Source organism: Oreochromis aureus, linkage group 13, assembly GCF_013358895.1.
Source record: "Oreochromis aureus strain Israel breed Guangdong linkage group 13, ZZ_aureus, whole genome shotgun sequence".
Taxonomy (NCBI): domain Eukaryota; kingdom Metazoa; phylum Chordata; class Actinopteri; order Cichliformes; family Cichlidae; genus Oreochromis; species Oreochromis aureus.
In genome coordinates, this window is record NC_052954.1 from 9,174,412 (window position 1) to 9,199,323 (window position 24,912).

A 24,912-nucleotide genomic window follows, 5' to 3' on the forward strand; every position below is an offset into this window, starting at 1 on the left:
GACAGACGAGTTTCCATTCAGCTGTTTATTAATTAGAAACACACAAGAAACATAAAAAGACCAAACTCAACACTCTTCACCTGCCCATGACCCCCACCAGCCAATCACAGTCGTTCAATATATTAAGAAATTAAAAGTTTGATTTTCTAAATGAAAACCACTCACTAGGTACTTCACGTTAAACAGTGGACGCCCACCCAAGCCTGATACGTAACATTGGTTTCTTCTACAACACTGTGTGAAAACTGCTTTATTACCAGCTCTCCTGAGACGCTGTGGAGCTACATGCTGTGTAAGTAATAGACTAAGGCATGCTTCTGCTGCTGGTTCTTTGGATTTTCACCACGAGGTAATATGGTGCCTTTTAAAGCAGTAGAAGTTGATATCAAAATGAAAATGTTTTCTTGTTTTTAGAGCGGGCTGCTTTGTTTGACATCTATGCTTTAAGAGCTGGGGACAGGATAGATCCTCCAGGACTGTGGCTCAAATCAGACCAGGATACAAACTAATCTGAAAGGCAGCAGCTGCAGAAAGTCTCTCATGCAGAGTGAACGGATCCTGACGACCTCCCTAAAGCTTCAACACAGAGAAACAAAATGTCTCTACAGCCATTATTTTTAAGTTTTCAGAAACTGATCACACTGTAAATTGAATAACGTACTAATGTAGATGACAGACTAAATGTTTTTATTCTAATTACTTAAAAAACTGAATTAAAAACCCCCAAAACAAAAAGCATGGACATACCCCTGAGATGTCTGAGTGACATACTACCGTAAAATGCAGTAAAAAAGAAAAATGTACGAGCATGGTTTAGTAATTAGCCATTTAAAAACAGCTCCTTTCAAATTTGAGCAGTTTTCAGGCACTCTTCCATGCATGTGTGGACTGAAAGGGTCTCTTTTTTTTTTTTTGTCGTTTTGCTTCTTGTTTCGTCTACAGCAAGCCTACACAGTGCTGTGAAGCGTGAGCTTACGTCTCCTCTTAGAGACGTTACATGAGGTGATTCTGGTGTTACCTCTATCATTATCACAGCTACATCAACAACTTTGTGATTCTTTTGTTTCCTCTTTGAGTGGCTCCTCCCTGCTACACGTGCACACACCTGCATTCAACATGCATCCACGCAAACAAACACTGATGCAGGCTCCGTCAGATGAAGGTTTCCCTGATGGCAGGAGCCGCCCTCCGTGCCTCCCTGCTGTGTCGACCTGCCGGCTTCGCTCACAGTTTGGCTGCCCTGAGGTTGACGTGAGATTGGACCAGGGGGAACAGAGGCAGACTCCTCTTGAACTCCGTTATGTCCTGAATCACTGTGGGCTGCAAGAAAGAAAAAGATCAGATCAAAGGGAGGCTGACAAATGTAAAGACCCCTCTACAAATCAAGTTCAACATAGCCGGACTTTGTATATGTTAGCTGGCTCAACCTATCAGGTTGGGTATGAACGTCTGAGAGTGGGCTTTGTATGCGCTCACATAACTGGGGCTTTTAACACATCGCTTTCAAAACAAAATGAACCAATTAGGAGTTGCCTACTTCTGTCACATGAACAGATCAGAGAAAATTATAAGAGCATAGAATAATAAAAGCCAACCCCTGAGCAACACACACACTGCACATGAGCCAAAAAAAAGCAAGATGGTGTGTGTGACACTGAACTAATCTACACATAAACTCAGGTTAAAGGTTTGGTTCACAAATATATTTTTAAGGTTTTTGAGTTGGGTGACAGTCTCATTATTTGTTGTTTTGTTTGTATGACAAACAGGCCATTGCCACTGCCATTCCAGTCAGTTATTGGTTAGATGTATTGGGATGTCCTGGTTATTGTCACCGTTTCACATTTAAGCTGCGCATTTATAGTAATGTTGGGGGAATCTGTCAGGTTAACAAATAAAAATAAAAGGTTTGATCCTTACCTGTGGCAGGGAAGGAGCAGGAGCCAGGTTGACATCATTCTGAGCGGGGAACTCTCCCACTACTGGACCTGATGTACACACAGACAGGTCAGGCTGACAGTGAGTGACCTCAGTGGGTGTCTAAATGAAGCCCATGTTATCATCCTGTGTCTACAGATACTCACAGGAGTCCATCTCCCTGGACAGCACGTGCACCGACACTTTGTGTCTCTTTGGGGCTTCGACCGTCAGTCGTTCCTGGACAGACAGACAGACAGGTGAGGATGATACATGGAGGTTGTCAGGGAACATCATGACCAGAAACTATTCGCTCCATTAATGGAATGACTCATCACTTTTGGGAAAGAGCACTGCTAACACAGAAAAAGAAACCCAGCACAGACAGGATGGCTGTGTGTGTTTCCCCACTGAGTGTGCGATAAGTTGTGACAGCCCTGTGGAGATTTAGCGACACAGTCGGGCTTCATCTTTGACTCTGGATGGAGGATTATATTAGACTGAACATTTGGCTCGTCTGCAGTCAGATGGCGTCAACAGTGGCAAACTGAAATGAAATAATAAAAGAAAAGACGCAGCTTGTGCGATTGCTGCTGATATGACATTAGAAATGCATTAGGTTTATTCTGCATGGGGGCTGTAATGGTTTCTGCTGGGCTCCGATAATGCCAGTTCTTTCTGGGGCCAGGTGTCTTTGGGCTCTTTATCCCCCCGAAACAAGCCGGCTGGCTGTCATTATTGCCACTGATATGCTGTGAGCATCCTGTGTCAGTGTCACCTCCACAGCTATGAATAGAAGCAGGAGGCTGGATGAGATGAAAGCTAGGAGGGCAGAATGAATGGAGCGGATCTGTGTATGTGTGGACACACACAGAGTAGGTGGTGCTGAGAGCAATTTTTATCCTTGTTTATTTTACACCATAATTTTCTTTTTAGATAAGATAACCTCACAAGTTCAGATTTGTCTGACATTTATCATTCCAGCGCTGCCACACGCGGGTCGAGTATATCCAGTTTTACTAGAAACACTGCAGGTTCCTGCCACCTGAGGCATCTCAATCCCCCATAGAGCTCCATGTTAAAAAAGCACGTTGAGAACAGGATGGGTAGGGTGAATTTTTTCAAACACTTTCTTGATCAAAGCTTACAGTGAGGGGTGTGGCCACTTTGACTGACAGGAATGCTGATCAAGCAGCTCCTTGATCTGAAGTGAACCTCATCTGTGTTTGTGCTTTTGAGCCTTTTAGAGAATTTCTGACTTGAATAATCTGACAGTGGTCTGCAGTGAGGTACGGCCCATCCAAGAAGATCTAATATTTTATTACTATGTTGCAATTTAGAGATATAAGTCTGCGTGATGCACTCATACAGTGCACAAATGCATCCAGCTGAACAAGTCTGCTAGAATTAGCAGTAACATAGACTCCTACAAAAGTGGTCACTTATGGATCCCTCTAAAAAAAATGTCAGCAGCCAAATTGCGAAAGTTCAAAATGTTGAAGTCGATTTTTTTTACATATAGTCTATGATTATGAGTTTCCATAGTTACCATTGTCTTGTGCTGTTAAAAGTCTATAAAATGTATTCCAGTGAAGAGGCACCATGAGACAAAGCTGTACTACTTACTCTGTAAAACTCCATTATGTTTTCTTTTGTCAAAGTCTTCAGATACGCCACTTCAATGTTGTCTGCAAAACAGCAGGAAAAACAGAAGTAAATTATTTAAAACTTTTTAAAGAGTGCAGCCAGCATCCTAAATACTGCAGCACCAAAGTACTTTAAACTGCTGCTATAAGACAAGCTGATTCAAGAGTGAGCCATCACAGTGAAAGTCAGCTACTTGTGTCAGTATTACTGCAGCACTTGGATGTTTAAAATTGAGTTCAGTTGTTTGCCTGTGCAACATATTGATATCAAATACTTTCATATAAATGAAACTAAATGAGCAACTTTTTGCCCAAATGTTAATGATTACATTTTATTGGAAACATGAAACTAACAGCCACTCTTCGGCATTTCCATGAAGCTCTTATTCATGAATTGTGTTGCCTGTTTCTCTGGGCTCTTGGTAGAGTGTTAGCATGTTCTCCCGAACCCCCCGTCTCCTCTAACACAGCTACTATCACCACTCCCTTGGCAGGACTACAGTGTTGCCATCACTTGGGGCTTTAGGCAGATTACTAGTGAATCAGACCCATTACAATCCATTACACTCAGCAGAGTGCTGCATGGGAGAGGTGTGCTGTGGCTGCAGATTATTTCAGGCTTTAATCGATCCCAGTTTGTGCTTCTCGAAGTAACATCACCTCGGGACTGTCTGAAATATACTGAAATATAAGAACTTGTACTTAAACACTTAGGCAAGCAATCAGGAAAAACCCATTTGGCCTGCAAACTAAACATAATTAAGAGTTATCCAGGAGGTGAAGAGGACTGTTGGGAGGCCTCACCTCTATCGAAATTGTACTGCTGAGAGATGATCTCTCCCCAGTATTTAGCACACTCAGCAGACAGCTTCTTCGGTTTGTCCAGGCGGCGGATGGCCAGGGCTTGGATGTGTTTCTGGAAGGCTTCCTTGCTCATCTCTTCCACAGCTTTCTCCATAGCACACAGGAAGGCTTCCACTCGGCTCTCCAGGTAGTGGGGCGCCTTCTCCGACTGGATGAGGAAGTAGAGACCTTGCACTCCGTTAGCCCGACGTGGCCCACTATGCACGCTGTAGCCTTTTAGAGGATTAAGAGAAAAAGTATGTAAGAGCTGAGGAAATGGAGTCACAGTGCAGAAAAACTATTCAAAGCAGATTTATATTATCAATAATAATACACATGCACGCAAAAAAAACTAATAAGGATGACTACAACAGGTTACTTTTTTATTGCTTTTTTATAACTCTCATTACAGTGATACTTAAGATGTGGTTAAGAGGTGCAACCCATTCATTCTCAAAGTTAATAAACATTCCCACAGCTGACAGCACTTTGCAAATTTCATTGCACCGTAATTCTCAATAAAATGCAAACATATTAAAAGGAATAAAACATCTAATTTAGCAAACTTAATACAGCTGCCACATTTTTTCTGTCTGTATAAACACTCGATCTCTGGAAAATGGTGCCCATGTTATATAATGACAATATTGCCTTATTGTCTGTGTTTTGCAGCCTCACCCAGCTGTTCTTTGGTTCTCAGTGTACTGTAGCAGGGCTCGGAGATGATCTGACAGAACAGCTCCAGCAGCATGTTGTCGTGGGTGTTCTGCATGTCTATTTGGTAGTAGATATCGATGCCACAATCATTGTGCACCTCGTTCTTTTGCTGGTAAACATACCAGCCACCTGCAATCATGAAAAACAGAAGCACATCCACAGTGAGAGAGGACAAAGAAAAGGGCCGGCTTGCTTCATGTGGCCTTTAACCCCATGTACTCAGCTTGTTGTTGTACTTATGCAGTTATATGTAATATTAAAAAGACTAAAAACAGGAAACAGAAAGCCTAGATGTAAAAATATGAGCACCTGTAATTCTTCTGGCTTTGCTTCCTGGTGTGTGAAAGTTCAACAAGGCCTCACTGAGATACGCTGAGAACTAAACTTGGCATGTGAGTGAGCAAAACCATGTGAAGTAATTTAAAGCACAATCCTTTTCATTAACCCAAAATCCACTGACTCATGAACTCTGATAAGCTTAGAAATGAATTTCACCAGCTGTGCTGTACAACTTAATACAATCCATCCCTGCACACTTAATCAGGTCTTTCAGTGCTGCATTAGAAACTTGCACAAGTGGTTCCTACAAAAAGCACATGAGCTGTTTCATTGTAGTTTTACAGCTGAACTTCAGCACATTGCTTGAGCCATAGATAAGTACTGTACAGTAAAACCAGCACAGTTCAGACAGAGGACAGGGGACACTTTCCAATAAGGCAGAAACAGCCCGCTGAATGCCAACAGCAATAACTCTAGTTTGTTTAAATCCACTGTGATCAAGGCTGCTCTGAATGCAGGACGAGTGCAGGCTGGGTAATGCAGGTGTCTTTATGCACATGCTGACTGAGCACTCTGGGCCTGACACTCCCTGAGCACCGAGCCACAGCTCCTCTCACATTGTTCTCAACATGTCAAAAGTTCTACTCAGCAGCACTAGTGTAGCTCAATGGGTTGAACAGGCAACCCATATCCCGCAAGGTTAAGAGTGCCCCCCAGAGGGAACGTGAAAACTCCAAACAGAATATGTGTATATTTAGCTGTTTTCTAGTCTTAGTCCATCAGTGTAAGAGTCACAGCTGTCTCCAGCAGTCTGAATTTTAAACAATGTGCTATCTTTGCTTATCTGCATTTAAATTACACAGTACCATTACCAGTGATGGATGTCTGAGTGGCCACATTTATGACAACTTTCTGTTTGAAGCTTTGAGGTGAGGGAGTAAAACTATGTTTCTTAGACAGTAAACTTGTGTTCACGTCCTATATGTCCTCTTGCTCTGCGTCTTACTGGCAGCCTGGAGCCCAGCCTGGAGAATCCCTCAGAGAGACGCAGGATTTCTCCAGGTGGCCTCGCACAGCTCTGCTTTTCGCCTCCACATCATTCAGCTTTCCTAATGTGATCTGAAAGGCAGTGCAGGTTTGTCTGTGTGTGTTCATTGTCTGAGCTGCTGACAGTAAGGTGTGTATGTATTGTGGCCAATGACGTCCATTTCCACTCAGTGACCATTATGTTCCTTTGAGCTAAATGTGGGATGCTGAATTTAATCAGGTCTTTTCTCAACAAACACACGATGGTGTCACTGATGATGAGGGCGAGAGCGTTGGACAAGAACCCATCTGCGTGGTCGCCGTGGAGACAGTCATGACTGGCAGATGAAGATTTACAGAGCTTAACCTGTGTGTGTGTCTTTGTGTGTGTGTGTTTGTGTGTGGGGGGTTTGGAGGAGTAGAGGACCTACCGTCTGGAACCTGCACCTGTCTGTAGCGAATCAGCTGGCTCGGGAGGAGAGGCTTTGTGTGAGCATGCTCAGTGAGCGTGTCCTCCACCATTTGCATCATGCCAAGAGCAGACTAGAGGAGTGACAGATGGAAATGAAATTCAAGCATTTCAGTCCACAAACTCTTGAGTAACACCAGCTGAACTCTCAGAAAAACATTTTGTAGAGATCCAAGAATTTAAAATGTTTCTATGTACATTACTCAGAATAACCCAACTGGCTCTGTCCAAACTGGAACCATTTATACTACCAATGTCCAGTGATGGCAGATGTATATAACATTGATTTTTCCATGACCACCTCCAAGCCAGTCAGTACTGTAGTTCGATGATGATCATTGGTCGAAGGGATCATTGGTCTATTTTATGAGTCTAATTCTCCCTCCAGCAGACTGTGACACTGTCATTACAAGTGATAATTTTGGAGCTGTATAACAAAAAGTGCAACTGGATCGCAAGATCTTATATAAGACAAAAATCCTCTGAGATATGAACAGAGGACCAAATAAAATTCATAAGTGTATGAATGTGAGCGTGAATGAATAATGGCATTGTAAAGCGCTTTGGGTGCCTTGAAAAGTGCTATATAAATCCAATCCATTATTATTATTATTATTATTATTATCCATCCATCCATCCATCCATCCATCCATCCATCCATCTTCATCCGCTTTATCCGAGGCCGGGTCGCGGGGGCAGCAGCCTAAGCAGAGAAGCCCAGACCTCCCTCTCCCCAGCCACCTCCTCCAGCTTATCCGGGGAATACCAAAGGCGTTCCCAGGCCAGCCGAGAGATATAATCTCTCCAGCGTGTCCTGGGTCTGCCCAGGGCCTCCCGGTGGGACATGCCCGAACACCTCACCCAGGAGGCGCCCAGGAGGCATCCTTGTCAGATGCCCGAACCACCTCAACTGGCTCCTTTCGATGTAGAGGAGCAGCGGCTCTACTCTGAGCCCCTCCCGGATGGCCGAGCCTCTCACCCTATCTCTAAGGGAGAGGCCAGCCACCCTTCGGAGGAAGCTCATTTCTGCCGCTTGTATCCGCGATCTCGTTCTTTCGGTCACTACCCACAGCTCATGGCCATAGGTGAGGGTAGGGACGTAGATCGACCGGTAAATTGAGAGCTTCGCTTTTACACTCAGCTCCCTCTTCACCACGACGGACCGGTATCCATTATAAATAAATGTTGCTGAGGCATAAAAAGTGTAGTTTGTCCTCACAGAGACAAATTCTTACACATCACTAAGCAGGTATGAATGAGGACAGCTGCATTATTACAAACGTAGACGCCAAGATTTAGGAAACTTTAAAATGACTAAGTTGGTAGTAAAATAATAAAGTAGTGCCTCCAAACACCAACCAACCTCCTTGGTGATGTTGCCATGAAGAAGGGCTTTGATATGTAACCACGACAACAGCTGAGGTATGAAGATCTTAAGGCGTGGGAGAGTTACATCTGCAATACAGATCACAGGCAAAAGCAATCAATCAAAGAGTACTTTTCCAAAGCTGGTAACAGACTGATTATAAGAATAATTGCTGAGTGTGGTGATTTCATCAGACAGTCTTCCTGCCATTACCAAAGCAGCACGTCACATTGCATGGTGGTAAAAATCATACCTAAAGATTCAGTTACATGTGCATAAAAGTTTAAATTTAAGCAACTGGTGGATGGACTAAATCAGCACACAAACACTGATTATTTGCCCGTGGCAGCACCAACACAGCAGGAAACAGGAGACTCACAGCATCTCAGAGACCCCAGACAGAGGAGGACAGCGGGCTAAAGGGACTGATAACAAAAACGAGCTGTGGTAATTGGAGGCCCAGGTGACTGAGCTCCAGGTCCTGACCCAGCAGGTTAATTGAGTCTCATGTGAATCTGAGGATACTCTGTGTAAGCTCTGTGGTTAAAAATATAACAAGCTGCCCTTCAGGCTCCAGACTGGCACTGTGCACGGGAAAGACTGCAGCTAGGGAAGCAACTGCTAGAGGACAGCTTCAGCATTTAAACAAGAATTTAAGGAGAAAAACTGAAGAGAAGAAAAGACCCAAGGTGAGAGGAGACGCCTCTATCAACTGTGTGCAAAAACCTGAAAACTTCAGTGATAGTTTTACATTTTTCACTGCAGCTATTATGTTCACCTCATGCAACTAATTCAAAGCTCACTTTTCATTTCCTCAGCTATGGCCTGAAGTAAAGCTTGGCTATGTGTTTATTCTGTGTTTCAATTAACTCTGTTTAGTCCACAGACGAAAAAGCAGCCAGTAAGCATACCTGCTGAGACAGAAGAGAAACATTAAGAGTCTCACCATCTAGAGCCTCTCTGAGCTCATCTTTGGTCCAAACGACCTCGGTCATTAGAACATGGAGGTAGTACATGGCATGATAGTTAGGCCTTTCAGCTTTGAAGTTATTCAAAGACCTCATGTACTGCAGAAAGAAAGAAGGCAGAATCAGATCACCATTAAAACTGAGACTGGAAGCTAAACTATTACTGAGTCAGTGAGTCTGAACTTACAGCTTCCTTGATGATGTCAAAGCGCTTCTCGTCTATCTCAAAAGTGGCCATCTTCTCGATGATCTTCTTCAGCAGGATGTGCTGTTTGTCACTGTAGCCTTTAACAGACAGCTGCAGCACACAGTGACAGGAGACAGGCGGCACATCATCAACAAACAAAAGGATGCATTAAGCTTATTAGCATAACAGTTAACATTTGTTGTTATTGAAGGTTTTGCATTCATTTGCTACCATGAATACATGAATGTGTTCTCCATTTAATTTAGTCGTGGGCTGGCCAAACTACTGTGAAGAAAATCTTTCCAGATTAGACCGACTCCTCGTGGTGAACAATAATCAGAATCTCTAGAGTGTGAGAGAGATGAAAAACTCTAATATGCATTTGCCTGCAAATACCAAAAGTCACTTAAGTGAAGGAGAGCTGCAGACAGTTCCTTAGAGATGCTGTAAAGCATCGTACTGGCATATTATTTCTAACTATTGTGAAGAAAATCTTTTCAGATTACACCAACTCCTTGTGGTCAACAATAATTTAAATCTCCATAGGCTCAAAAACAAAAACAATGTCAATGGTCTGCCTGAATTCTCAGGCATGATGATAAAACTGAGCAAGCATCATTTCCTGTCATACACTGTAAATATTTTAAATCAGTCTTGAAAAGAGACAGAGAACAAACAGAAAAAAAATGTTTAACGTTATTTAAACCCTCGATTTTCCTGCATCACGCACACCTAACGGCCCTTCATGATTCAGCATAACCTCCCAGGGCTTCGCTGTCACTTCCATCCCACAGCTCACCTCACCTTGTGGCCAAGCCCCTGCAGTGACACCTGTTAAAAGTAATCTCTCCAAACATCATTAACCTTGACAAACGGCCAGCATCCACACTAATACTGCTGACTCAGATCAATTACTTGCAGCCCATCACACAGCTATACAGCTCTCTGTAAGGACACACCCCAGTCATGAATTCACAGGTGAAAAGGGAGCTAATGAATGCAGGTTAGTTGGTCATTATGACAGCTGAAGAGTTGTTAGAAGTCAGATGTTTTAAAGAACAGAGGAGAGACAACACCACAGCAAACCAGCAAACATCAGTGAACCCCCCCCCCCCAAAAAAAAACAGGGTATCTGCATCAACTGACCTCATCCCTTATATTCTGTGGCACAGATGCCTTCTCATTCACTGCCTGGTATTACATTTACAATAGAAGTGCCAAAGTTTTGCGTACCATTAAAGTCTGCACAAAACTTGACATTTTATTATCATAATACTTTTTTAAAACAAAAATGTTGGCATGCCATAGAAATAAAAAAATGAAAAGAAAGAAGTCAAAGATTTATCCTTAGATGATAATATGAAGATAATAAGCCAGTACGGTGCTTTACAGCAGCGGTCCCCAACCTTTTTTGCACCACAGACTGGTTTAATGTCAGACAACATTTTCATGGACCGGCCTTTAAGGTGTCGCGGATAAATACAACAAAATAAAATGATACGACGGAGACAAAAACTGTGGTATTTTGTAAATATAATAATAAACGCGAATTCACTGTGTAATTGTGTAACTTTATTAGCAGCGTCCTCCTGAAAGGCACCAGCAACAATGACAGTAACATCCTCCTCTCTTCCCCTTAATGCTCTCTGGTCGCTATGGTAATGTTAAATATTCCTTTCAAAATAAGACGCACAACTACAACACAGGAAAAGACCCAGGGGAACCGAGAGAACAATAAAATCCCTGAAAACCATAAATTTCACATCGGAGCCTCAACTCTTGCGGCCCGGTACCAAACGACTCGCTGACCGGTACCGGTCCATGGCCCGGGGGTTGGAGACCGCTGGGTTAAAAGGTTTTCTGAAGTGATGTAAAACACACACAGAAAATCTCTGTGTATGTCAAACAATAAAAAACAATTAACTTTCAATATATGGCAGTTTCCTGTTATTGTAACTTGCAGCCTGGCCACAGATGCGGTCAGATTGAAAGGTTAACGTCACCCATCAATCCAGGCCCACCTGAGCCACTGTAGCCCAGTCTGAGGATAATAAAGGGAAGGCGGCATGAGGTCGGAGATGGGAAGGGATTGTGAATACTTACATGCATCCCATAGGCGGTATTTTGGAGGTCATAGTTCAAGCCAGCTAGCTCGGCTGCATATGCATACTCGTTGAGGGAGTCCTTGAGGAGCTCCAGGTATAAATATGCCATGTTACAATGCAATGGGTCCACGTACGCAAAGGGGCTGTAGAGAAAATGTCACACAAAGCATATAAATAAAGCAGCACGAGCTGATGCAAACTGCAACTATTGTATAGCATGTTTTACAATTTATGAACATACAATTAATTGTAGCTATCAGGAGTGTAACAGTGGAATTACTTACAGACTAATACTGTCTAATTGCAGGAGGGATTGGCTGTAAAATGTTGGAAAATCAGGCTAAAAAATGATCTAAGCTAATCCAACCTATCCTCTGAGGTGGCAAAAGTACTCACAGTACAACTCTATTTGCTGTTGCCTAAATTTTAGATGGGGGGCTTTGCCTCTACACCAAACAGATAAATGAGTATAGCCAAGGGCTAAAGTGGGATTCAGCTCTTGGGGTAACCCTAAAATTGGCTGTAGTGGTGCAGTGTGGGGAAAAGACATGCATGCACCAAATATAAGCGGATATCAAACAAGCTATCATGCCAGATTTCCCACCACTAGGCCTCAAATGTCTAATCAGCATTATCACCTTGAATTACTCTGATGCCTGCTACCCCTGATGTAACCTAACATTCACTATTAACACCACAGCCACTCTGGACCAATCCAACATTGTGCATTACTGTAATCGTCACCACAGCACTGCAAACTGACCAGTGTAGCCTGCACCTAATTGTTGAGTACTTTCATCAAACCTTTGTATAACACAAAGTAAGCATATTGCGTATGTTTTGCAACATATTTCACAAGATGAAAAAATATAACTTAAACACTTCATGTATAGATTAAACATCTGTAAAACAAAACAAAACAAAATCTCTCATCTTGCTCGCTTTCTTCTTTCCTTCTTACGCCTTTCTCCACCTCTAAAGATCTCTATCAGTATTTTCTCTCTCTGGGAAATACAACAGCTGTATCTGTACAACTATTAGAGGCTTTTTGCATATTTCATCTCTTCATATGTAACAAGCACTGGCACTGGTTGTTATTCCATTTAGGTTTTATTGGATTCATTTCAGCTACAGGGGTTGCTGACTTACAAACCTGATAACACTCATGCATAATTCGATATTTATTTTTGCACTTTGTTATCTGATTACTTTAAAACTAATTATGCACTGTTGTAGCAGCAGTACATTTACTATTTCACATTACTGAGTTAATCTTAAGAGACACAGTTTACTTGGTAAGAATTTGTGTCCACACTCCAGCTGCAGAACAAATCCTCAGTATTTACTACTCACCTGAAGAACTCAAAGTTCAGGCAAGCCTTGGGGAGGAAGAATTTGTCATCCTGCTTGAACCACACCTTGCTCATAGCAGTGTCCTGGAAGAAGTGAACACCAAACTTAATTTCATATTCATGGGAAGTCTTAACAAAGTAAAGCATTGAAATGCAAGCAGAAGGTAAACTGTACAAGCAGACGACGCTCATTTAATCACAGAAATCAAACAGCGTTACTTTGATAGGTCTCTTAGCAACAAACAACAAAAGCCATACTAACTTTTATTCAGTTGTTCCTACAGAGATGGAAAATGGAAGCTTTTATTAGCTGCTTAGTTCCTCTGATCCTGACATAACAATAAAACAACTAATACTTGATGTCTAAATCACAATACCACATTTCCATATGAAAGCATACGATACTTTTAACAAGGAGCAGGTAAGCAGGGACCGTCCACTGCAGTCAGACAATGAAAAGTGACAACACTTTGATGATGGAGCTGTGCAGAGAAAACACTTGCCTTGATTAAAGTGGGAACTGAAGGAGATTCTTTCTCAAGAGGGTAGATCTCGAAGTTGGTAGGGATGAACTCATTTTTCATTGGCAATTTGAATTTGCCGTTGAGGTCTGCATTTGCCCATTTCTACAACAAAAAAAGCCAAACAATCAGCAAGCAGAGCCTTATATAACTGATGTAGCGGTTATACACTGATTACACAGCAGAAAAACTGGAGACAATCATTCACCTTGATGGTCTCCTCAGAGATGGCCTCCTGTTTGTACTGCGTGCCGTACCACTCTTCTGTCATGTCTGTTTGTCCTTCAAATGATTTTGACACAACTATAACTCTGGAAAAGTAAGAAGACAACAGGTCACATTATAGATCTATACAGAAAGCCCTCTGTGCACAGAGTACTTAGTGCCTGTTTGCTACACAAGATGTGAGTGCTTTTCCATTTCGATCATGTTTCAGGTGGTGCACAGCCATTGACACATCGTTTGGCTGGAGCTGTCAGACCATCAGAGTGTGGGTTTCACCTAAGTTTGAACATTTATCCCATCAGTATGTTTTAGTTAAACAAAGTTGAAGGACTCAGTGTAAAAGCAAAAGGTGTTTCTCGGTGACTTCACTTGTAGCTGGAATGAGATGGATAAATAAAGAAGCACTTTGTCATGAATTTAAAGCAGGGTTGGCTAAAGCCCAGAGTTAAATGGCCACTTCAGTAAAGGAAGAGACTGGCATGCAAACCCTCAGGGTCAGCCAATGACTGCATGCTGTCGTCTCCTTAATACGCATTAAGGAATGGACCGGTTACAAGTCTGGACTTTGCTTGGCACAGCAGCTGCAACCCAGAAAATGAATTAAAGCTACACCAGGCACACTTTAATTTCAGTCCAGTTATCCAAGTGGGACTGCAGCTGTAGTTTAGCTTAAAGTTTATCATACCATGTGCCCACATCTTCCTCCGAGAGGTACTTCATACTTGGTACCAGAAAAAGCAAAGTGAGCCTCACTACACATCACCAAGTCACACTGACCTGACGTGTTCTGGTCTCAGCTTATCCAGCACCATCTCGATTAGATCTGGCCTGAAGTCTTCCAAGAAGTACTCTGCTGATAGAACTTCTTCAAGAGGGTAGTACTGCAACACACAAAGAAACTTGTTAGCACTGTACTGCTTGAAAACACAAACAATCAATTCTGCAATTTTTCTAAAGGCTCCATAAAATGAATCCTCAATTTCAACTAGACACGTGATAAATTGGCCGGGGGACCTACCTGTAGTAAACCTGCTATTTTGGAAGTGCAGTCACGAGGACGCTCCTTGTCTTTAAATCTGAAAGCAACTTTTTTTAAATCCTGCAGAGAGAGGCATAAAGGTTGATGGTATAACAGCTTAAGTCACAAAACATACAATGGTTACATTCAGTTTGAACTATGTACCCTTAATAGAACTCGATCAATAATCCATCTATATTCTATTCTAATTTTTATGACTTTTTAAACTAGTTTTTTACAGTGAGGAATAGAAAATAAGTTTATACTGCCCTTCAGAAACAGTATTACTGAACTGACAACATAAATCACCTTGTACTCGTTAAACACCCACTCTTGAGGTCCTTCAGAACGTAGTTTCTGGATGTACTGGAACATGTGGAAGATTATGTCCTCAATGTGCACTGCAGCGACATACAGATCAGGCCCCAAGATTTAATATTCACGTATTTCTTGTTACTTTATTTCTTTTACTTGTGCATAGTGAGGAATGATCATAATCACATGCAAAACACACAAACTAGATACAATTCATGTAAAGTAGTGAGATGCATGACTTACAGAGGCCCTCCTCAGTCAAGTCCATCTTGATGTTGAAGAACATGAATCCTCTGGCTCCCTCTTTGTGTCCTCCAAGGATTGTGTCCACCCAGCCTTAGAAAGTAATTACCGTTACAAATTAGTAATGTGTTTCTTTCATTTTTATGATGACAGAAACCGTTACTGTGAACGTTTCTGTACTAAAAGAAAATTAACTTCTATTCCAATCACTAAATTAGAGGCGCACCGCTCTGCTGGGTAATGTTGTGTTACATTTTATGGTCACAAAACACATAATTAAGTAACCTCGGAGCCAATCATATATTTTAGGATATGCTTTTACTATGTGTATCGTTTTCTCCTTATAATATTTGTCACCAGCTTGCAGTCTGCTACCTTTAGATTTCAGCTCAGAAAACAAACTTCCAGGTCCTTCGTGACCAATCAGATGTCCCAGATAACGTCCTGGCTTCGATTTGTAGTACTTCCGTAGGTCTGGGATGGGGAAAGTCACATAAAGTTTCCTAATGTCTTTGACAGGAACCACTTTGTAGAATTTCTGTAATAAACAGAAGCGTGTGTGATTCCCACAGTAACATGATAAAAAATGTTGAGAGTCATTTTGCAATGCAAAAAAATGTAAAGGAGTGATAGGTAAGCAGCTCACTTTAAGGTGTTCTTCTTGTAAAGGGTGTTCAGGGAATTCTGGAATAGGCACATTCTTGTTTTCCACTTCTCCAAATAACTTTACCACCATGGCCGTCAACTCATCCAACGACTCTGTCAGCAAAGGGTTAAAAAAAAAAGCAGTAAAGATGTGCTTTTCAAAGAAAAGCTTTAAGGATGTTAGTACTCATCATAATTACCCACAGTGCCCTGGTCCTTGGCTGGTAAGCAAGCATATATAAAACATGTTGTGATGCTACTAAGAATTTGTAAAATCTTATTTAAATTAAAATTAAAACTTAAAATGTATTATTTTTATTTATTATTTTGTCCAAAAGCAATTGTGAGTCATATTTACTATTTGTTTAAGGTGTTTTAAGAATTTTTAAAAGAGTTATTTCTGGCAGTAAATTACATTATGCTGTTTATTAGTAGGTTTTAATACTAATCAGCGTTACTCTACCAAGTGAAGGGAAAAAACATTTTTAACTCATTCCTAAAGTCTTAAAGATTAAGAATATTTATCAATTCATTGGTTAGTATGGCAGGCACTAAGAAGCCAGGACCTCAGCCATTCTATAACAACATCATCTTTAATAGTATCCAGTTACTCGCTGCATGGGTTGGGTGTCATAGTAGAAAGGTGACAATGGTCGTATGGATGTTTCCATTTTTCTTTATTTTTCCAACAAACAAAAGATGCGTGTGGACTGTAAATATAATTTCTGTAATTGCACTGTAAATATACATATTTAAGAACATTGTACCTTCATTCAAATTGTTACGTAAGGGCTATAGACTACTACTGTAATGTACATAACAAAGTCATAATAAATGTAATCAAAAAGTATCCCAAGCAAACATGCTCTTGTCATTTTAACTCGCTCTATAAAGCATTATTATCACTTTGACCTTCAGATCAACCAGTTAACCTTGAAGGAGAGGCGGCGAGAAGTCAAATGCAACATGATATTTTAAGTTATCACGTATCTGTCGGTGTACAGACAGAATGGCACGTACATCACCAAAAACATAACATTCTTGGTGGAGATAAAAAAATATAATACTATTCCCTTAAAAGTAAATACTGCCTAGAGCAGCGGTCCCCAACCTTTTTTGCGCCACGGACCGGTTTATGCCCGACAATATTTTCACGGACCGGCCTTTAAGGTGTCACAGATAAATACAACAAAATAAAACTAGTACCGGTACCGAAAAAAAGAAGATTTATTCATAACACAAGTGAAAAGACCCAGGAAAACTGAGTTAACGATAAAAACGATAACAAAATAACCCTGAAAACCATACATTTCACACCTGAGCCTCAGCTCTCGCGGTCCGGTACCAAACGACTCACGGACCGGTACCGGTCCGAGGCACGGGGGTTGGGGACCGCTGGCCTAGAGAGTAAGCTGCCTTTACGTAGGTTTACACTCTTGGAGTACTTCTTGTTCATCAGGCGTTGCCACAGCAGGCTGCCCAACATGTCTGATTAGGTAGATTTTAATGTTAGATACCCTCTCTGACACAAGCCCCAAGCAGTTGGTGTCTCCTTCTGAATGTGTCACTGTAAAATTCAGAATACCAGCTTTCTGACCACATCCACAAACTTATGTAGTACTTGCACCGTTTGTTGAGACTGAATAATTATTTTGCAACACTGAAACATCACCCATATGAGCAATGACATCTTACCTCTTCCTAACACACACAGTCCCATGAGGTTGGATGAGTAATACGTGGAGTGGAACTTCAGCAGCTCCTGACGGATATCAATCCCCTCTTCAGATGGTCTTGTCTCTAGTGTCATTTTATTACCTATAAGAAAAGGTTATCAGCCCTTTTTTTAAGCACACACATTTTCCAATTGTACAGTTAACTAACAATCATTTTCTGTTGTTATAGTATTTCAAAGAGTCTAAATGAAATTGTCAGCAAACAAATATTTGTGTTAAATTCTTCAAAGTTGTAGTAAAAATTGCTTATTAACTACAAGCTAAAGAGTATGTGAATAAACTTGATTACAGTCTACATGTAGCACTGTATTTGTTAACACAGACACCATCAAAGCAGCAGTCAGAAGAAGCTTATGTTAGTCTGCTGAGTGCACTGCTTTCAGGTCTTTTTGATCCTCTCCTGTTCTTAATGGGAATACAGACGGTATAATTCAAGACTGCCATCAGGTGGCTATTTTGAGCTCAGAGCTCCTCTGAGTATACGTCACTTTAATCTGGAATGACTTTAACAGAATAAACTCTTTTCTCAAACAACTTGACTAATGGCATGTTCATGTTTAAAAACCAAAGCCATTCAGAAACATTTCTGGGCTGAAACAGCTGTCTCATAATAAGTAGGTTGCATGAATGTAAAACTCATTTAATCAAATATTAGCTAGCTCCAGTAATTTCTCTGACCCCTTAACATTAACATATGTGACTGGATTCTGCTCTAGATTAGTAGTCTAATACAAAATCTAAAACACATCATATCAACCCTATGAAGGGAATTCTTGCTTAAATATTCTGTGCAGGGCCGTTTTGCTCTCCAGTCAAAATATCCTGCTGTAACAATTGAAATGCGATGCGCTAAGCAGTCAGAATGAATGATGTAATGATATAGTTTTAAAGTGAAGTCTGGTAAGAACAGTTTCTACCTGTTCCAAATTTACTGAAGGGGTGTTTTGGGTTGCCAGTGGCCTTCTCCAATTGAAACAGCCTCCAAGTATCATTCTTCAGGTTCTTCTCGTACTCAGAGTCCACAGCGTTCACCTCGCGGTCCTTGCAGCTCTCGTCAAACAATGGGCACAGAAAGAACTGCGCAAACCTACAAAGGTCAGGAGTTGCTGTTATCAAGGAGTACATGTAGAAAGACCACAGGGTGTGATAATAGTTATGGCCTAGCCTGTGGCTCAGTATTGTAAAATGCACAATCTTGTTTATTTTAAATAAAGGTTATACACTACAAACATAGAGGGAGGAATTCAAATAAAAAGCAATCTGCCATGATTACAAAAAATGAGGCACACAGATATTACGAAAAGGGATAAGAAAATAAGGCTTACTAATCGACACATACGATCCTTTCATTTTCCAGAAAGGAACCATCATCATCAATAATTCAGATCACTCCTCACAGTTCTTTCCTACCACTGAAGCCCAGGTGGCCTTCACGATTCAGTGGCGCAAGGGAACAATTAGGCGATGCCACAGAAACAGGTGCTTGCTAGAACCATCATTCATTTCTAATTAGGTAAGCCTACCCTACCCTGTAGGTTCATTTCTGACCACCTGAACGTCCTTTCCGAACCTTGAGTCCCAAGGGCTACACTGTATACTGATAACTAGATATTTAGACACCTCCCATAATTTGAAAAATACTGGTAACTACCAGTGCTATCCCTCAGCCTCTAAGGAGACACGCCTGTGGTATCACTTTACAAATCCTATGTTGCCTTATTCTCAAGTTATCACATTCATATGATTTTCAGAAAAATTATTTTGTCAAAGAGATTCAAAATCATCTGAGATTTTTAGTAGATGCAGCTATGGTACCAATTTGAAAATCCTAGGTGACTTCCTTCTTGAGTTATCGCATTCACAAGATTTTCAGAAAACTTGACCTCTGACCTTGACTTTAAGGTTGAGGTAACTCAGATTCAAATTACTCTGAGATTTTTAGTAGATTCATCTGAGATTGATACCTACGGTATCAATTTAAAGCACCTACATCGCCTCGTTCTCAAGTTATCACATTCACAAATGTAGATGTCCATGGCACTCACACCCCTGTCCGGCAGTGCAACAACATAATACCTCATCGGCCTTTTACAGCTAAGGGGTAAAATATGCAACCTAAACACAAACAACCCTGAGCTTTTAATAGTGCATCCTATATCACTTTGGAGTTTCTGCCAAAATTAATACCATCAAATGAACATCAAAGTACCTATCTAACGCTCCTTTCAAGTGCTCATGGGAAACGTCAAAGTAATAGTTGGTATGTTCTCTGCTGGTGAAGGCATTGGAGAAGCCTGCGTGCTCACTGAGGAACTGACTGTACTCGTTCTCCTTGGGGTACTTCTCTGTTCCCAGGAACAGCATGTGTTCACAAAAGTGTGCCAGCCCTGAGATGTTCGGTGGGTCAGACAGAGAACCTGCAAATTAAGAGAAATTCCCAGGGAAATATAGTTAATGGTGCTGTTTCTCTTTGATCAGTGAAATTTGTTCAATGCAACAGTTGTGACTTTTGAAGTTTGCCAGGTGAGAAAAACAGATCTGCAATGGCACCAGAACAGGTAGCTTTATAAGCAATGAGATGCACACTGGTAAGCTGTTCATCATTCAATTAAACACAGAAACTATTTCACATGAATTCACATTCTTCACACACTCAAAGTATCTGTCTAATGCTTAACACTAGAACTGCCAAGGAGGTTATTTTGACCCCTAATCCCATCCCGCCATCTAATATTGATGACTTTTCCTAATTCTGGTTTATTCATTAGACAGGGAATTTTGCAGCACGTGGAATAAAAAAAATAAAAAAATTAAAAAAAATAAACAAAACAAGACTTATACCCCAGAACTGCTGAGGGAGTCATTTCAAACCCATAGAAATCAATGTAAAACATTTCTAGCACAGCTGGTTGCTTGGCAACATGTATTGTTTACAAACATTTTGATATGAAGACTGCTATAACACGACCAAGCGCTAGCTAGATGTGATCAACTGATAAATATATAGGAGTCTGTAGTTTGATAAAAGAATAAGTACTGCAGAGCTGAATGGCTCACAGATGGTATGTTGAGCCACAGCAGATCAGAGATGAGGAGACAGTTATATTGCGAAGTGAGATAAATGGCTTAGTGAGCTATGTCAGGCAGTTTTCTGCATTCACCAAACTTGCTCTCTTTTTACTATAATAACTTATGCTGAACCTGCTGAACATAATCTGGTCGTTGGCAGGTTATGTTCAGAGTTTCTTTTTTGCAGGCTGCGCTCATACGGATCATTTTGTGCAAAAGAAGAGTCATAAAACCCAAAGCCTGAAGCACAAAGCCCTGCTCAACAAAGATGACAATCAGTCAAGTAACCAGTTATCTCGAACTGGAGTGTTAGGTTTTGTTAAACCAGCTAAGCCAAAGAAAGCCTGACTGTGTTGAGCTTTGCCCTCGGGGCAGACTATGAAACCAGACGAGTGAATTGGACAGGTTGCTGGCTGTGCTGAGCGGCTGAACTGAAGAATGTAGTGTCCTATTTCAAGCAAATAAAGAATGAAAACTGGAGGAGAACGAGTGATTCAAACAGTGTCGGATCTGAGGAGAAGCCCTGCAGACTGAGGCAGAGCCGTGCAACCAAGTGGATGAGAGAGAGAGGGGCTGAAGGTTTGATGAAATGGAGGAGATGATAAACTTACAATGTTCTACCTTTACAATCATAAACTTCTTAAAATGTGTTTCTTATTTGTTCTAGCAAATTGTGAGGCCAGTTTTAAAATGTAGCCAATGACTGATTCAATCTGCTTCACAGAGCTTTTTATACCTTCTTTACTTTAGGCAAATACCACAGGTATTCACTGTTAACTTTTCCATAATGCTCTTCATCTGTTATTATTAAAGTTACAGCATTACATGTGGTGTTGTTTGTACCTGCTGTTTACTAGTATCTGAAACTAGATTCTGAACTATGCTACATTTACACACTGTAATGAAATAAGGTTCCCAACTGGTAGGGACTCGCTGTTTGAGAAGTGAAGCTTGTGGATTAAAGCATATAATAATATACTTACTATTATAAACAGAAATACCAGATAATACAAATAAAAAATACCCACCCAAAGCTTAAAGGAAGTTTGGCAACTAATGGGCAACTCTATGAATGGAATTATCCTGGTCTGCAAAGCACAGTTAGAGTATGATGGGGAAAATTTCACTTCCTTTCCCATTTGTTTTTCAGATATTCTTTGTGTGGAAAGCAACATAAAAAACCAAAAAAGTCATGATCACCTGGCACGACAAGAGCAATGAATGCCTATTTACCTATGTGGACATCCAAAGCAGCTGACGATTTGTCTGTAGTTGGGTCACTGATGAGCATTGCCTTCAGGCCATTGGTAAACTCCAGGCCCCTGTACTCCCGCTTGTCCTCAGGTGAGCGAATGACATCACTAACTACCCTCCTCACAACCGGGTCGGTCATTCTGAGTGACAAGGATGACACCAGCCTGCAAGCAAAGAAAACCAACTCTTGGAGTTTATTATATTCTGATTTAACGTGACATAATGGCCAAAGGAGATTTTAGTACTAAACATCCCTCTAAATGTTGGCATACTACACTGTGGAAGCACATTAAGAGGCGACGTCTCTTTCCTATCATTTTTTTATGTAGTAGTCCTCGCGAACTTCCGTGTGCCTCTCAGTTTATTGAATAGGAATGATTTACCCTGCCGTCCAGCTATCTGCAACAATATGATCAAGGTCAAACACCTGCAGTGCTTTAAAAGACGTGAACTGAAGCAGTCTTTCTATACAGCCAACAAAGTAATTTAAAAAGCTGTTATTATATTATCATGGCTCCCGGGGTGTAGATGCTACTTAGAAAAATGTAAGTACAGTGAGGGAAACAGCAAAAACAGGTAAAGGCAGTCACGACGAAGGGAAAGAATCCCGTAGGAAGATGATGACAACTGTCCGGCTGAACAAGAAAAACAACGCACCTGCCTCGCATTAACAGAGATTAGCTACAGTAACTGACTAGAGCACATACATTTATTCAACTCGCAGCAAAGAAACTTTATTTTATTAAAGACAAAAGCTTCAGAAAGGTTTGCAATGTTGAAAAGTGTAATTGTTAATGTAAGCTCCTAGGTTCCACATAAGGTAGGCATGGCTAACAGTTTCGCTTTAGCAAAGTTAGCTGGCTAAACCCGGCACGAGCTGCTAAGATTAGTTTGGTGTGAAAAAAAAATCGCTTAGTTTTAAATAAAAGTAACAATTATTACCTGACAGGGCTTACCTGTTAAAACGGTTAAAACAGAAAAGGTAGCCTGCTGACTCTTGTTGACTGGAGCGTTTGGTTAATGCACTTATACACACTTTGTAGCCTCAGACAGTATGAAAACAGTGTTGAACTGTTTGGATTTATGCATATAGAAAACGAAACCTTAATGTCTGTAGCGTCATCGTCAACAGACGCAAGCAATCGATCGCAGAAGAGCGAGCGCATCACCAGGGCAGGATGTCACATTTCTATAAATGTAACTTCAGTAAATTCTGATACTTACATCCTAGTATAGTTGAAGGTGAAACAGCCGGGATGCATCAGACCCTACAGAGTAGTAGTTCATCATATTGCGCATTGTCAGTGAATCTGACATCGATTACACTGCCGGGGTGAGGAGTTCAGTGTTTTGCTTGGGTGAAAAATGAAAAGCTGCTGAAAAACAACGGGAAAAATAAACAAACAAACAAAAACAACCACTCTCTTTTCAGTGATTGTGAGCTCATGTGCGCACAACTTTGTTTGTGTTATATGCATGCTTGTTCACATACACAAAGGCACACCAGCAGGCACAAACAAATAGCCGAGAACAGAACTCAGGTGGCCCATTTTCTGTAACACGTCAAAGTAAATACATAATAAGCACTGTTACTTTCTGTTTTTTAAGCAGCTGGAGTTATTCTGTGTCTTTACGCTGCATAGCTGCCTCTTCTTCTCTCATTCTCTCCCCCTCCATCTCCTGTTGCTACTTCAATCATGAAACTGATCAATGATCAGCTGATCGGCTTTGCTGTCCTAAGTCCCGTCTCGTTTGTTTATCCCCCACTTTGCGCCAGAAAGACGAAACCAGCGGATGTCGCTAAACAACAACAGCACGTTTAAGCTTGATAAGCTGTTGTTATAATTTATTTAATATGACTTTCTAGTATCAGCTGACGTTTGCTGGAGCCACTGCTGTAAAGGTGCTGGTCAACACACAGTCAACACACAGATAGCCTAACCGATATCTGGTGAGAGGGAAACATGAAGATTAAACCAGGAGATGTCCTTACTGAATCATCAGAGTTATGAACTGTTTCTGAGAGACAAATAACACCAGGATCCTTTTCTATGTAGCTGACAGCTGGTAACTATGCAGGGGCGGGTCTAGCAAAGTTTTGCCAGGGGGCCAGGTAGGGCATTAACAGGGAAAGGGGGGGCACAGAGAAATACTTTTCTTTCTTATTCTCATTTAAAATGTCTAGGTTTTAATAAATACAATCGAATCTTACAAGTTCCGGTAAGTACTGTTTAAAATACCAGAATAGGGAGGATGGTGTAGGTTTAAGTTTATTAGACTGATACATATATACGAACAACAGTACTTACCGGAAATATCAAACAACCTAATAAATAATTACATATACCTAACTAACAGGGTTGCCAACTCCCAGCAAAAAAATAGGGAACCACCCCCCACCCTCCGCCTCATGATGCTTAATCGACATAATCAACTTTAATTTATTGCCAGGGTAAAACAAATGCACAGAAACCAATTATTTTTCTACAGTAATTAAATAGATTCAACATTTTTCTGCAACAGAATTGCAGACTGCACACATGGTACCTTCCCAAAGGAAGAAGTACTATAGCTTATTAGGGCATATGGTAGACTTAATATTTAGTATATACAATAATGAATTTTTATATATTTTACATCAGATGACCACTTTGGTTGTAAGATTCGATTGTATTAAAACCTAGACATTTTAAATAAGAATAGGAAAGAAAAGTATTTCTCTGTGCCCCCCTTTCCCTGTTAATGCCCTACCTGGCCCCCTGGCAAAACTTTGCTAGACCCGCCCCTGCATAGTTACCAGCTGTCAGCTACGTAGAAAAGGATCCTGGTGTTATTTGTCTCTCAGAAACAGTTCATAACTCTGATGATTCAGTAAGGACATCTCCTGGTTTCATCTTCATGTTTCCCTCTCACCAGATATCGGTTAGGATATCTGGTGAGAGGGAAACTGTGTTGACTGTGTGTTGACCAGCACCTTTACGGCTGTGGCTCCAGCAAACGTCAGCTGATAC

The 24,912-nt window shown here is 41.1% G+C and overlaps 1 protein-coding gene across 1 annotated transcript; it reads right to left on the minus strand.

The window, feature by feature from the left end:
* Positions 1-10: 10 nt before the first annotated feature.
* Positions 11-23,006, minus strand: LOC116309660 (insulin-degrading enzyme-like). The gene is made up of 25 exons (XM_031726325.2): positions 22,858-23,006; positions 21,881-22,065; positions 19,788-19,995; positions 18,496-18,665; positions 17,538-17,660; positions 15,844-15,956; positions 15,573-15,735; positions 15,198-15,290; positions 14,949-15,040; positions 14,640-14,720; positions 14,399-14,502; positions 13,605-13,707; positions 13,379-13,501; positions 12,877-12,959; positions 11,522-11,666; positions 9,419-9,529; positions 9,210-9,330; positions 8,261-8,352; positions 6,860-6,971; positions 5,085-5,252; positions 4,368-4,640; positions 3,544-3,605; positions 2,085-2,157; positions 1,921-1,988; positions 11-1,320 (listed from the first exon to the last, which is right to left on the minus strand). Exons 2-25 carry the CDS (start codon positions 22,038-22,040, stop codon positions 1,225-1,227), a joined length of 2,937 nt encoding a protein of 978 aa, XP_031582185.2. The 5' UTR covers positions 22,041-22,065; positions 22,858-23,006; the 3' UTR covers positions 11-1,224.
* Between the last annotated feature and the right edge of the window lie 1,906 nt (positions 23,007-24,912).